The 13176-nt window shown below is 38.9% G+C and overlaps 1 protein-coding gene across 1 annotated transcript; it reads right to left on the bottom strand.

Annotated features, from left to right (window-relative positions):
* Nucleotides 1-303: 303 nt before the first annotated feature.
* LOC113047071 (gastrula zinc finger protein XlCGF8.2DB-like) lies at nucleotides 304-11709 on the bottom strand. The gene is made up of 3 exons (XM_026208329.1): nucleotides 11652-11709; nucleotides 7748-7882; nucleotides 304-1730 (listed from the first exon to the last, which is right to left on the bottom strand). Exons 2-3 carry the CDS (start codon nucleotides 7830-7832, stop codon nucleotides 730-732), a joined length of 1086 nt encoding a protein of 361 aa, XP_026064114.1. The 5' UTR covers nucleotides 7833-7882; nucleotides 11652-11709; the 3' UTR covers nucleotides 304-729.
* Between the last annotated feature and the right edge of the window lie 1467 nt (nucleotides 11710-13176).

Genomic DNA, 13176 nt, shown 5'->3' with positions numbered 1-13176 from the left:
TACATTGTGGAATTTTGGAGTAAAACAGGCATCTCTATATTTTAATTCCAAGTTACATGAATATAAAAATAGAATTGTACAAATAAAAGACATGGCTATGAAGGTGCCATAATCAGATATGGCACACATTCAGCCGTGGTGTGAGCATAGTCTTACCCTTATGAAAAATAACCATGGTTTTATTATAGTAAAACTGTAGTAAACCATGTTTTTTGGCGTGTTGACTACCATTTGTATAACCACAGATTTATTACAAATACCATGGTTAAACTATTGTTAATATAGTAAAACCATGGTTATCTATTTTTTTTTTTTTTTTTTTTTAGTAAAACCATGGTTGATTTTAGGTAATTTCAAACATATACGTATTTTCTTATGCTCTCTTAAAATGCAGGTCTATTTTCCACAAAGCACAAAAATGTGTGACTTCTTAAGTGTATCTTTCAGGTGTAATGTCAAATGTATTACATTGATCAAAGTTAACAGGCCTTTCTCCAGAGTGAATATGCTGGGGATTTTTTAAATTGCTTCTTTTGGTAAACCAAGTCACACTTTATTTCCAGAATGATCTTTGAAAGGTCTCTTTCCAGTCTGAACTCCTCTGTGAATCTTCAGGTTTCCTCTGACTGAGAAACACTTTGCACAATGATGGCATAATAGTTCTCTCCTGATTGATATCTCATGTGGGTTTCTTCAAGATTCCACACACATTTCAAGTGGATCTTAAGATTAATTGTGAGAAGCTCTTCCCACAGGCTCCTCTCGAGTGTGTTGTTTTTTCATGTGAGCATTTAGAGTACGTTTATTCTTGAAACTCTTTTCACACTGAGCACATTTACAGCATTTCTCTGCCGAATGAGTCTTCATGTGGTAACTAAGTTTTGCCTTACGTGTGAAACACCTTCCACACTGATCACATTCGAAGGGTTTCTTTCCAGTGTGAATCATCTTGTGACAGTTAAGGCTAAATTCTGTTGTGAGGATCTTTCCACAACAATCACATGTGAACAGCTTTGGTCCAGTGTGAATTCTCATGTGGTAATACCGGGAGCATGCATGTGTGAAACCCTTCCCACAATACTTGCAAGAGTAAGGCTTCTCTTGAGTGTGAACTCTCATGTGGACTTTAAGCTTTTGTTTTCCAGGGAAACTCTTTCCACACTGTTCACATGTATAAGGCTTCTCTCCAGTGTGAATGCTCATGTGGGTATGAAGGGTGCTTTTCTGTGTATAACTCTTTCCACACTGCTGACAGGTGAAAGGCTTCTCTCCCGAGTGAGTTATCATGTGACTCTGAAGGTATGATTTTTGAGTGAAACTCTTTCCACACTGTTGGCAGGTAAAAGGCTTCTCTCCCGAGTGAATTCTCATGTGATATATAAGGGATGCATTTTGAGTGAAACTTTTTCCACACTGTTGGCAGTTGAAAGGCTTCTCTCCTGTGTGAGTTCTCATGTGATTTTTGAGGGATCCTTGTTGAGCGAAGTTCCTTCCACACTGTTGGCAGTTGAAAGGCTTCTCTCCAGTGTGAATTCTCATGTGCGTTTGAAGATTTTGTTTTTCTGTGAAACTCCTTCCACAGTGATGGCAGGTGAAATGGCTGTTAGATTTGGTTTTCTGAGCTCTTTTTCGTATAGAAGCCATTTCAGTCTTTGTTGTTTTTTCACCAATTATTAAATCATGGAGTTTCTCACACTGATCTGTCTGTTCCATTGCATACGGATCTTGGCCTAAAGCAAAAAAAAAAAGAAAAATACAAGTTAACCACAGTTTAAAGTCACAAAGCAAAAAATGTGAAAACAACATGAAAGCATTTAAGACCGGGTCACACCAAGCCGCCTTCAAAGAACTAGTGGCGACGAAAGCTGAAGGTGTTGTCTCCTTACGTAGCCACCGACAGGACAAAAAAGCTATAATTGAACAAACCGCTTAGACTAGAGCCGACTGCAAACTAACACGTGTTATGCGTGAGAGGAATTAGCGGTCTACATCAGCAGTTATCAATAATATATATTGTGACGAGCATCCTAATTCCACATCAGCGTCGCCCTGGTAACTTTATTAGTGATACCCCGGAAGAAGATGGAAACGGTGCTAGAGTTGGCTCACTCACACCCCCTGGCAGGCCACCTCGGGGCCGAAAATACCACTCACCGGGTTAGGGATCACTTCCATTGGCCCAGACTGGAAGCAAAAGTCAAACGTTTCTGCCAGGCTTGCTTAATCTGCCAGAAGATGTCCCCTCGGAAACCTCCCCCCAGCCGGCTGATTCCACTGCCCTTAAGGCACATGATGATGGACCTTGTATGGCCGTTGCCTAAGTCTGCCCACCTTACCAGGCCTACGCCACAACTATGCCGCCGACGAGAGGGAAGCTCTGGCCAGCAAGTGGGCAGTCCTGGAGCTGCAGTATTACCTCCTCGGGCAGCTTATTCTCCTCATGGACCACGCGCCCCTCCAGTGGATGACCCACGCCAGGGGTCACTCCCCACCCACCCACCCCCTTATTAACAGCATATTTCTTCACCAGACCAGGACATAGCTTGAGGGGGGGGTTCGACCTGGTGATTCACGAGGAGCACCGGCTCGAGGCTCATCACGGGCTGATCACCCGCACCTGGCTCTCATTAGCCGGGTGTCATATAAAGTGACAGTGACAGTGACGTGACACAGCCAAGTATGGTGACCCATACTAGAAATTCGTGCTCTGCTTTTAACCCTTCCAAAGTACACACACACCAAATTGAACACACACCGTGAACACACACCCGGAGCAGTGGGCAGCCATTTATGCTGCGGCGCCCGGGGAGCAGTTGGGGGTTCGGTGCCTTGTTCAAGGGCACCTCAGTCGTGGTATTGAGGGTGGAGAGAGTGCTGTACATTCACTCACCCCACCTACAATTCCTGCCAGCCCGACACTCGAACTCACAAACCTTCGATTACGAGTCCGACTCTCTAACCATTAGGCCAACGACTTAAACAGTGTGCACTCAGGAAAAGGGTGAGAAGCCACTCCATGAGCTACCCCACTGATACTTCTCTCACCCTGCTTACAGAAAGCAGCCTATGACCTGAAGACACTGCCACGAGCAGTCCACCGCACCCCGAATCACCGCCATCACCCCAGCAACCCTTCACTTTATAATTAAATCCAACCTCCGGTGCTTTACACTTGAGTTTGCTTTTGTGTATTCCTTCCACCCTGCCACAATATTCATCATTCAAAAGGAGAAACTGAAACAAGGATATACAAGATTGTAACATCTGCTTAGGATCATCAGCCAGGTTTCCATCCAAAGTTGACTCAGAACAGTTTCTCCAAGGTGGCGGTGTCCGCTCACAGTTCCACCGAGATGGTGGTGTCCAGTCACAATTCCCCCGAGGCGGCGGCACTGCATCACATACAGGAATGCTACTATAATGGAAATCACAACATGGGCTCAGGAATACTTCCAGAAAACATTGTCGGTGAACACAATCTACCGTGGCAAAGTATTGTGGCAAAGTAGAAAACTGTTCCTCTTTTTGGAAAATTGGGACGCCATGTCATTCGGACTAAAGAGGAGAAGGACAACCCAAGTTGTTATGAGCGCTCAGTTCAGAAGCCTGCATCTCTGATGGTATGGGGTTGCATGAGTGCATGTGGCATGGGCAGATTACACATCTGGAAAGGCACCATCAATGCTGAAAGGTATATCCAAGTTCTAGAACAACATATGCTCCCATCCAGACGTCGTCTCTTTCAGGGAAGACCTTGCATTTTCAAACATGACAATGCCAGACCACATACTGCATCAATTACAACATCATGGCTGCGTAGAAGAAGGATCCGGGTACTGAAATTACCAGCCTGCAGTCCAGATCTTTCACCCATAGAAAACATTTGGTGCATCATAAAGAGGAAGATGTGACAAAGAAGACCTAATATTGACATTTGAAACTTCCACATTATTCCATTCTGTTTTTATTCACAATTTGTACAGTGTCCCAACTTTTTTGGAATTGGGTTTGTAAATTAACTTCTAATGACTAATCAGTGTTTCCCAAAAGATTTTGTAAGACTGTGGTAGGTGGTGCTTCTGGGAGGGGCCCGGGGGCATGCCCCTATAAGAAAATGTTTTACATGTATCTGGTGCAATTTGAGAGTTCAAAATTAGGAGTTCCAACACAGGTTCAGTGTACAAACTACAAGGAAAAAACGCTGGTGACTCAATCCTCTTTTTAGTTGTGATGGAGTGTTTCAGTCTAAATTACACTCACACCGGTGAATTTTGAAGCAAAACAAATTGGAATATAATAATAAATCAATGATGTCAAAATTAGTGTGTTAACGCAGGCAATTATTATTATTTATTTTTTTTCAGTTTGACCCTGATTTTATGCAGTTAATTCAGGGGCTAAGCCTAGGGTTGGCCACACCACACGATTTCTCTTTTTTCTTGACAAGTACTGGATTATTCAGTCATGAAACATATTTATGCCTACATCAAACTTCAGTTCAGTGTCAGGGAATAACAGTACTTTGCTTGCAGTGCTTGATCTTCAATTGCACAAAAGGCGTCGCCACTCGCCGTAGCCTGTATCATTTCATATCATATCGCAAAAGAAACTACGTGCATGCACTGTCATGGTCAGTTAAGGCATTAAGTAACCAAAAAGGAGATTAAAGCTGCCTTAAAAACTGTGCATGCATGTAATATGTGTTCCTGAGGCTCAGAGGTAGAGCATTGTGTTAGCAGTGCAAAATGTTGTGGGTTCAATTCCCAGGGGAACACACATACTGATATATATTTAAAAAAAATGTATAGCCTGAATGCACTAAGTTGCTTTGGATAAAAGCGTCTGCTGAGTGCATAAATGTAAATGTAAAATGTTATATATGAGTCACATTTAAGAACATGTCTCTGAAATGGTTTACCAAACAATCTCTCTCATCTAACACATTTTAAATCTTTTTTTGAACTTTAATCAATTGCTGTATATTTCTGCTGAGGGGCACAGGTAGCCTAGCTAAATATGGCATTTATTATGATGGGTTTATGTGGAGATTGAAGATTTAAGTTCACTTAAATTAGAAGTTATTTTTAAATTTTAATAAATGTTTAAATTGATAAGACCTTTTAGATTAATTTGAGGAGTCATGTGAGCCAAGTCAAATTCCTGAAGTGTCAAGGTGGTGTAACCTCCATTCAATGAGACATGAACAATGTGACAGGAAATTATATCACAGAGAAGGACCTCTGGTGATACTAAATGCTGGATGCCAATATTAGTAACTCTCTTTAAAATGTGAGATAATTTGACATTTTTAGGGTGTGGTTAGATATTCTAAGGTTTACATGTCAAATAGTATAACCTCATGAAATACACTGATAATTCATCATTACTATAAAAATGAGTATAAACTTTAAAAATTACTTTTGAAGTATTCCCACCAAGGCTGTGTACTTACATAGGTGTCCATGATAATGCCTGTCACTTTTACTGAATCCATTTTAAAGAAGAGTGTCATACACAAACTTGGAAAGGCTTAAAGGTGGAGGGGGATCATGGGTTAATTTTCATTTTGGGGTGAATTATTCCTTTAAGCAATATGATATAGTATAATTTAATATAATGTAATATATACATATATGATTTGTTAATGTAGCAGAAGGAAGTGGGTGACTAAATTTGAACATAAATTCAGTGATAAATAAAAATATTGGCTGAGATTATTAATTGAGATTAAAATTTACATCTGTAATATAAAATTTCTGATATTTTATAATTAATTATATAACAGATCCTTTTCCCCCAATAGATGCCACAATACACTGAAATTACAGTACAGAAGTTAAAATTACAATAAAATGTTTCTGAACTGTGGTTACATTATGAAACATGAATTCACTGGTGTAACCAGTATTTTTCATAGAAATATAATTCTATACAGAAAAATGAATGTGGAATAGAATTGATGGTTTTTAAAAAATGTTTCATAATTTGTCAAAGATCATTTAGAAAAGAGGTGTTTTCAGTATATGTCCCAACAAAAAAATTACATTTAGACATAACTATAAAAAAAATTCATGTGACATTTTAAAATTAAGGATTTAATTCTATGAGTAAGATTGCATTCCATCTAGGTGGATAAAATATTTAATATTTCTCATTCTTTGGCAGTTACACCATTTTACATTTTCATTTACATGCAGTCTTGACTTTTGTACAAACAAAAGTACGTATGTAATTTTTAATCACATAAAATTAAACAGTGTACATTACAAAATATCTGATGTATACTTTTAAAATAAACCCCTTTTTGTCACTGACCCTTAAACCGTGTTATTCTAAAATATTATATAGTTTACAGGAAGAGGTTTCATAGACTTGAAAAAGTTAGTTTTCCTGAGTTAGCATTTCTCTATATTGAAAACGGAATTATATAATATTAACCAAAATTAAGAAATATATATTGTTGAATAAAAATATGAATTAAAAATATGAATTTTAGCCATATCATCCAGCCCCAAGTGAATGCTTTTAAGAATAAAAAAAAAAAAAAAAAAACATTTATCACATGGTTGCCTTAGGCAAAGTAAATGTTTTGTTAGATGCGATCTCATAATTAGAAATTATTTTTTTTGTTATCTTCAGTTCAGTAGGTAGATGGTTTATTGTTACTCAAACTACTTGTTTTGATTAGGCTACTTCTATCACTTCTTGAATTCTGTTATTTCTCCTGATTAACGTTTCACTATTCGACAATACTTAAAATTTTATATTCTTTGCGCAGTTGGATGGTTGCAACTCAGATGTCTAAGTCTTCTGTTCGAAAGAATTGCAGCTACTCCAGAGTGAACATGTCCAATCTCAGTGTTTATAGGTTAGTGTGAATATGCACAAATGTCACAAATTCCATGCGTATCATGATGTCCAGCCAGCCTTTGAAGAAAGCGGTGTTCTATTTGATGCTCTTTTGGTTTGATCTATTTGTCAGTGTCTGTTAAGTATATTCTTTGACTTTGGTATAGTTTAAGTGTTATGGTTACATGTGGAGAGTAGAGATGAATGAGAGATGTGAGTTTGGCTAATCATTTATTAGTCCCATAATAAATGGTTAAATTGCTCTTGGCCTCACGTCTCCTTTTTATGTTGTGGCCCCTTTCTCAACCATCAATCATCTTATAACAGGTTCGTAACATACTGCTTACACGTGTTGTCAAATTACACAGTGCGCGCACACTGTTCTAGAACTCCCGTGATCTCATTGTAATAGTTATTATAATGCTAAACAGAGACTGAATAAATATTTACATTGACACACGACAAGCAACACTCCTATACAAATACATAAGCATCTTTGATTGCAAATAAACAAATGATTCACCGAATACATGAGGACTACAGCTATTGTATTAATACCGATCCAAACATTTTCCTGAGGTAAAAACACATCTATTGCGATTATAAATATTATTACTTACGGAGTTATTAATGCACAGCAATACCACACCAAGGAAAAAACACACTTTAAAGTAATAAAGACAGGGTAACTCTGTATCACTCTGCTATGCTGGATGCTGCCAAACTGAAAACTTTCTGCGCATGCACCAGACAGGTCTGGACAAGTTCGATTTGAGCATGTGTGTGGCAGGCAATTTTGTACAATAGGCCCTGTGTCTATATGTGTAATTCTGGAATGAACGTTGGATGGTGTGAACCGGATAAAATGAGTGAGTTGAGCTTTGAGAAAGAAACCAACCTATTTGTTCCTCCGTCTCTTCTTGTTTCAGACTGAACACTTCTTCAATTCTGAAGTCTTCACTCTCCTCTTTAATAAACGCCATCTTTATATCAGTGTGTCACGAGGATCTCAGTCACTTCAGCAGGACTTTCTCTGTTTAAGAAGAAGAGGACAATGAACAGAGAGCAAATTAAATCCAAACTAAATCTCTCCATCAGCTCCCTAGTGCAGTAGTCAGCACAGTAGTTCAGTATTTCTGTAGTCAGCACACTAGTTCAGAAGTCAGCACACTAGTTCAGTATCAGTGTGTCACGAGGATCTCAGTCTCTTCAGCAGGACTTTCTCTGTTTAAGATGAAGAGAACAATGAACAAAAAGCAAAATAAACCAAAACTAAATCTCTTCGTCAGATTCCTAGTTCAGTAGTCAGCGCACTAATTCAGTAGTCAGCTCCCTAGTTCAGTAGTCAGCAGTCAACTCCCTAGTTCAGTAGTCGGCTCCCTAGTTCAGTAGTCAGCACACTAGTAATGGAGTCAGCACACTAGTTTAGTCAGCGCACTAGCAAGGTAGTCAGCACACTAGTTCAGTAGTCAGTGCACTAGCAAGGTAGTCAGCACACTAGTTCAGTAGTCAGCTCCCTAGTTCAGTAGTCAGCACACTAGTTCAGTAGTCAGCGCACTAGTTCAGTAGTCAGTGCACTAGTAATGGAGTCAGCACACTAGTTTAGTCAGCGCACTAGCAAGGTAGTCAGCTCCCTAGTTCAGTAGTCAGCTCCCTAGTTCAGTAGTCAGCTCCCTAGTTCAGTAGTCAGCTCCCTAGTTAAGCAGTCAGCTCCCTAGTTTAGTAGTCAGCACACTAGTTCAGTAGTCAGTGCACTAGCAAGGTAGTCAGCGCACTAGTTCAGTAGTCAGCGCACTAGCTCAGTAGTCAGTGCACTAGTTCAGTAGTCAGCACACTAGTAATGGAGTCAGCACACTAGTTTAGTCAGCGCATTAGCAAGGTAGTCAGCACACTAGTTCAGTAGTCAGCTCCCTAGTTCAGTAGTCAGCTCCCTAGTTTAGTAGTCAGCACACTAGTTCAGCAGTCAGCTCCCTAGTTTAGTAGTCAGCTCCCTAGTTCAGCAGTCAACTCCCTAGTTCAGCAGTCAGCACACTAGTTCAGTACTCAGCACACTAGTAATGGAGTAAGCACACTAGTTTAGTCAGTGGACTAGTTCAGTAGCAACTAGTACACTAGCAAGGTAGTCAGCGCACTAGCAAGGTAGTCAGCGCACTAGTAAGATATTATCGGCCGATATGAGCTAATTGCATTTAAATCTGCATCAGCGTTTATAACGGCCGATGAAACATGAGAAACAGAGTCTCATGCTTCACTCATGTTATGAGTGTTGAATAGTTTGCCCACCAGAGGGAGCTCTGTAGCTCCAGAGTTGACATCAGCACCAGAAATCCACTACAGAAGAAGAACCGCTATCAGCCGAGCCATGGAGATGTACTCTTTTGACAGTGAGTCTGTCGTTCGTCATGTGAAATGATTGTAGATTTAGTTCATACTTTTTTATATAAAAACAGTGTGGTAGTTCTAGCTAATGGTCCTAATATATATATTTCTCATTTTTGCCTATGTAGGAGATCCCTGTTTATTATTATTATTATAATTCTAATGATGACATGAGTAATGGTACATTGTGATATTAATACACATGCTTATTCTTTCTCTGTCTCTTAGATGGCGGAAAAAGTGAATGCTGTGGCAGCAAAGTGTGGGACTACTTCTCCTTCTAATGCAGTGTTCTGCAATATATGTGCAGCTAATGTAAGCCAGGGCTCTAGCAAAGCGAAGCAGAAAAACACTTCCAATTTGTGGACTCATCTGAAAACCAAACACAGTGAGCAATATAAAGAGGCACAGCAGCAGAGTGAGATACAAAAAACTCTTTCTGTTGAACACAGCAGCCGACCCTGCCACAAGCATTTGATAAGGTACTCAAATGGGGTCCACCAGATCCAAGGGCAAAAAACCTGGACAAAAAAGTAATGGAGATGATGGCGACAGACATCCAAGCTTTTTCTGTGGTGGAAGATGTGGGGTTTAGAAGACTGCTGGCTGCTGCAGAGCCTAGGTACACTCTGAAGACAGAAAAGTTTTATGGGTCCTGAATCTAGAGGAATTCAGACTTTGAGGAAGGTCATGCTCGACAGCTTAACCAGAAGGTTTTCCAAGATTGCAGAGTCCAAAGAAGCAGTGCTGGCCTGTGTGCTGGATCCTCATTACAAACAGCGTCCCCTCTCTGACAGCACAACCAAGAAAGCCAAAACCTGGCTTGAAGAAGAGGCAGACGAACCACATCAAGCAAGCTCAGCAGCCACTCATAAGGATGCAGAGGGATATTCAAAGAAACCTAGGATGGAGAAGTCCCTAGACCAGAAGCAGAGTGTGCTTGACCATCTCTACGAGGACATGTTGCAGAGCAAGGAAACAGTGTCAGGGGTGTCTTAAAGTATATTAAATTATATTTGTAGTGAAGGAGGAAAACCTCTTGTATATATTGAGAACATTCTACATTGTTTAAATTATATTTGGGTATTATTTATTTATTTTATATTTATTTATTTCATATGTAACTATACATTTAACTTAATTTTATTTTCAATTCATTGACATGGTTTTGTGGAATATTGAATTTGTTTGGTATAGCTCTTTTACTTTAACTTTAGTATTATAACTTATCTAAAGTAAACACACAGACTGTTAAAACCAGCTTCAACTGGAAGTAAAACTGTTAAATGTTTAAAACTGTTTTTTGATCATTAAAAAATATATACTTTTGATGTGCAATTGTTTAGTCATTGAGACTGTAATCTAAAGCTTTTTTTAACATAATCCCTTCTGGAAAATGGTTTATACAGCCCACATACATAGAACAGGCAGATGTTTTGCTATTGAATGTTGTGTAAGTGCAGCTTATAGGAAATGGGTCTAATATCCAGTTTATTTTCAAAATCAAAATATCGGCTTATAAATCGGCTCTTTTCGAGTTAATATCGGCATCGGCCCCCAAAAATCCATATCGGTCGGGCTCTAGTCAGCGCACTAGCTAAGTAGTCAGCATCACTAGCAAGATAGTCAGTACACTAGTTCAGTGGTCAGCACACTAGTAAGGGAGTGAGCACACTAGTTCAGTAGTCAGCATCACTAGTTCAGTGGTCAGCATCATTAGTTCAGTGGTCAGCATCACTAGCAAGATAGTCAGTACACTAGTTCAGTGGTCAGCACACTAGTAAGGGAGTCAGTACACTAGTTCAGTGGTCAGCACACTAGTAAGGGAGTCAGTACACTAGTTCAGTGGTCAGCACACTAGTAAGGGAGTGAGCACACTAGTTCAGTAGTCAGCATCACTAGTTCAGTGGTCAGCACACTAGTAAGGGAGTGAACACAAGAGTAAGGAATCAGAGTTAGATCATCTGATTAGACAAAAACACTGAAAACTAGTGCTGCAAATCCATTAAAGGCACAAGTTATACAGAAAGTTAATGAACCGGAGTTTGTAGATTATATACACTAAATCATTAGCATGAGAACATTTTCAGCTGGTTTGTAACAGTTGTCTTTGTTTGTTGTTCTCACTGCATCATTTGAGAAGCAACTGATTCAACCGAGTCTCAAAAAGCTCCGTTTCTCCGTCACTACTAAGAAGTGACCGGTTTAGTGTTTATGATGAACTGATTCAAACACAGAAACGAGACACTCTTTTCATCTACGGATGCGTTTACTCACACAATATAACGACTGTCAATGTTAGATAGAGCTTTACAATGTTACATTTAATAGCAAAATCATTAATGTCGCATCGCTTAAAAACTATATTATTGACTGAACGCTTTCTATCAGTTAAAACAGTTTAAGTACTTAAAAACACAGACCTTTCTTGAGCTGATTCACAACAGACACGGGAACTCGCACAGTCTTATGACGTCACGCAGCCAGAGCAAAATTAAAGTCCTCTCTGTCTTTCAATAAAACGTAACAATATTTCTCTGCCCTTCTCAAAACTGCAATTACAGCTTTTACACAGAGCCAGTTTACAGAGAAACCCAGCAGCTTTTCTTACTGTATGATCAAACACATTTTTAAGATGAAATGTGAATGTAATCTTAAAGTTATGTGTTACTGTATTGATTGACCTGATTAAGACGACCTGCTTTTTCCAAGATGTACCTTTTGGAAAAGGCTTTCTGTTTTATTAAGAAGAAAATTTTTCTTTAATTATTTTCCTATTGCATATTTTTTTTCCTATTTTAATTTTTGTTTTGAATGTATGGTAAATACTGCTAAAATGCACCAACAAACACATTTAAAATATACACTTTTTGATACACAGGTGATGGTCATATAATTAGAATATCATCAAAAAGTTGATTTATTTCACTAATTCCATTCAAAAAGTGAAACTTGTATATTATATTCATTCATTACATACAGAATGATATATTTCAAATGTTTTATTTCTTTTAATTTTGATGATTATAACTGACAACTAACTTCAGCAATTCGTCTTCCCCACATCTAGATGCCTAAATGCATTGAGTTGCTGCCATGTGATTGGCTGATTAGCAGTTTGTGTTACATAGCAATTGAACAGGTGTACCTAACAAAGTAGCCTGTGAGTGTATATTAGTAGAACTGTACAGATATCTGATAGGAATAATCAGTAGTAATCAATCTAGTAATAACCAGTATGTAAATTCAATGTACAAACCCGATTCCAAAAAAGTGGGGAAACTGTACAAATAATAAAAACAATGCAATGATGTGGAAGTTTCAAATTTCACTATTTCATAGATGACATATCAAATGTTGAAACTGAGAAAATGTATAATTTTAATGGAAAAATACATTGATTTTAAATTTCATAGCATCAACAAATCTCAATACAGTTGGAAAGTCTGGATGGGAGCATATGTTGTTCTAGAACTTGGATATACCTTTCAGCATTGATGGTGCCTTTCCAGATGTGTAAGCTGCCCATGCCACACACACTCATGCAACCCCATACCCTCAGAGATGCAGGCTTCTGAACTGAGCGCTGATAACAACTTGGGTTGTCCTTGTCCTCTTTAGTCCTGATGACATGGCATCCCAGTTTTCCAAAAAAGAACTTCAAATTTTAATTCGTCTGAACACAGAACAGTTTTCCACTTTGCCACAGTCCATTTTAAATGAGCCTTGGTCCAGAGAAAACGCCTGCGCTTCTGGATCATGTTTAGATATGGCTTCTTTTTTTACCTACAGAGTTTTAGCCGGCAACGTCCCAGTTTTCCAAAAAGAACTTCAAATTTTGATTCGTCTGAACACAGCACAGATTTGTGATTCCAATTACAGTATCATTCCTGTATGTGATGCAGTGCCGTCTAAGGACTGAAGATCACGGGCATCCAGTATGGTTTT

Source organism: Carassius auratus, chromosome 28, assembly GCF_003368295.1.
Source record: "Carassius auratus strain Wakin chromosome 28, ASM336829v1, whole genome shotgun sequence".
Lineage (NCBI taxonomy): Eukaryota > Metazoa > Chordata > Actinopteri > Cypriniformes > Cyprinidae > Carassius > Carassius auratus.
Note: the sequence above shows the minus strand (reverse complement) of the source record. Positions and strands in the feature narration are given on the sequence as shown.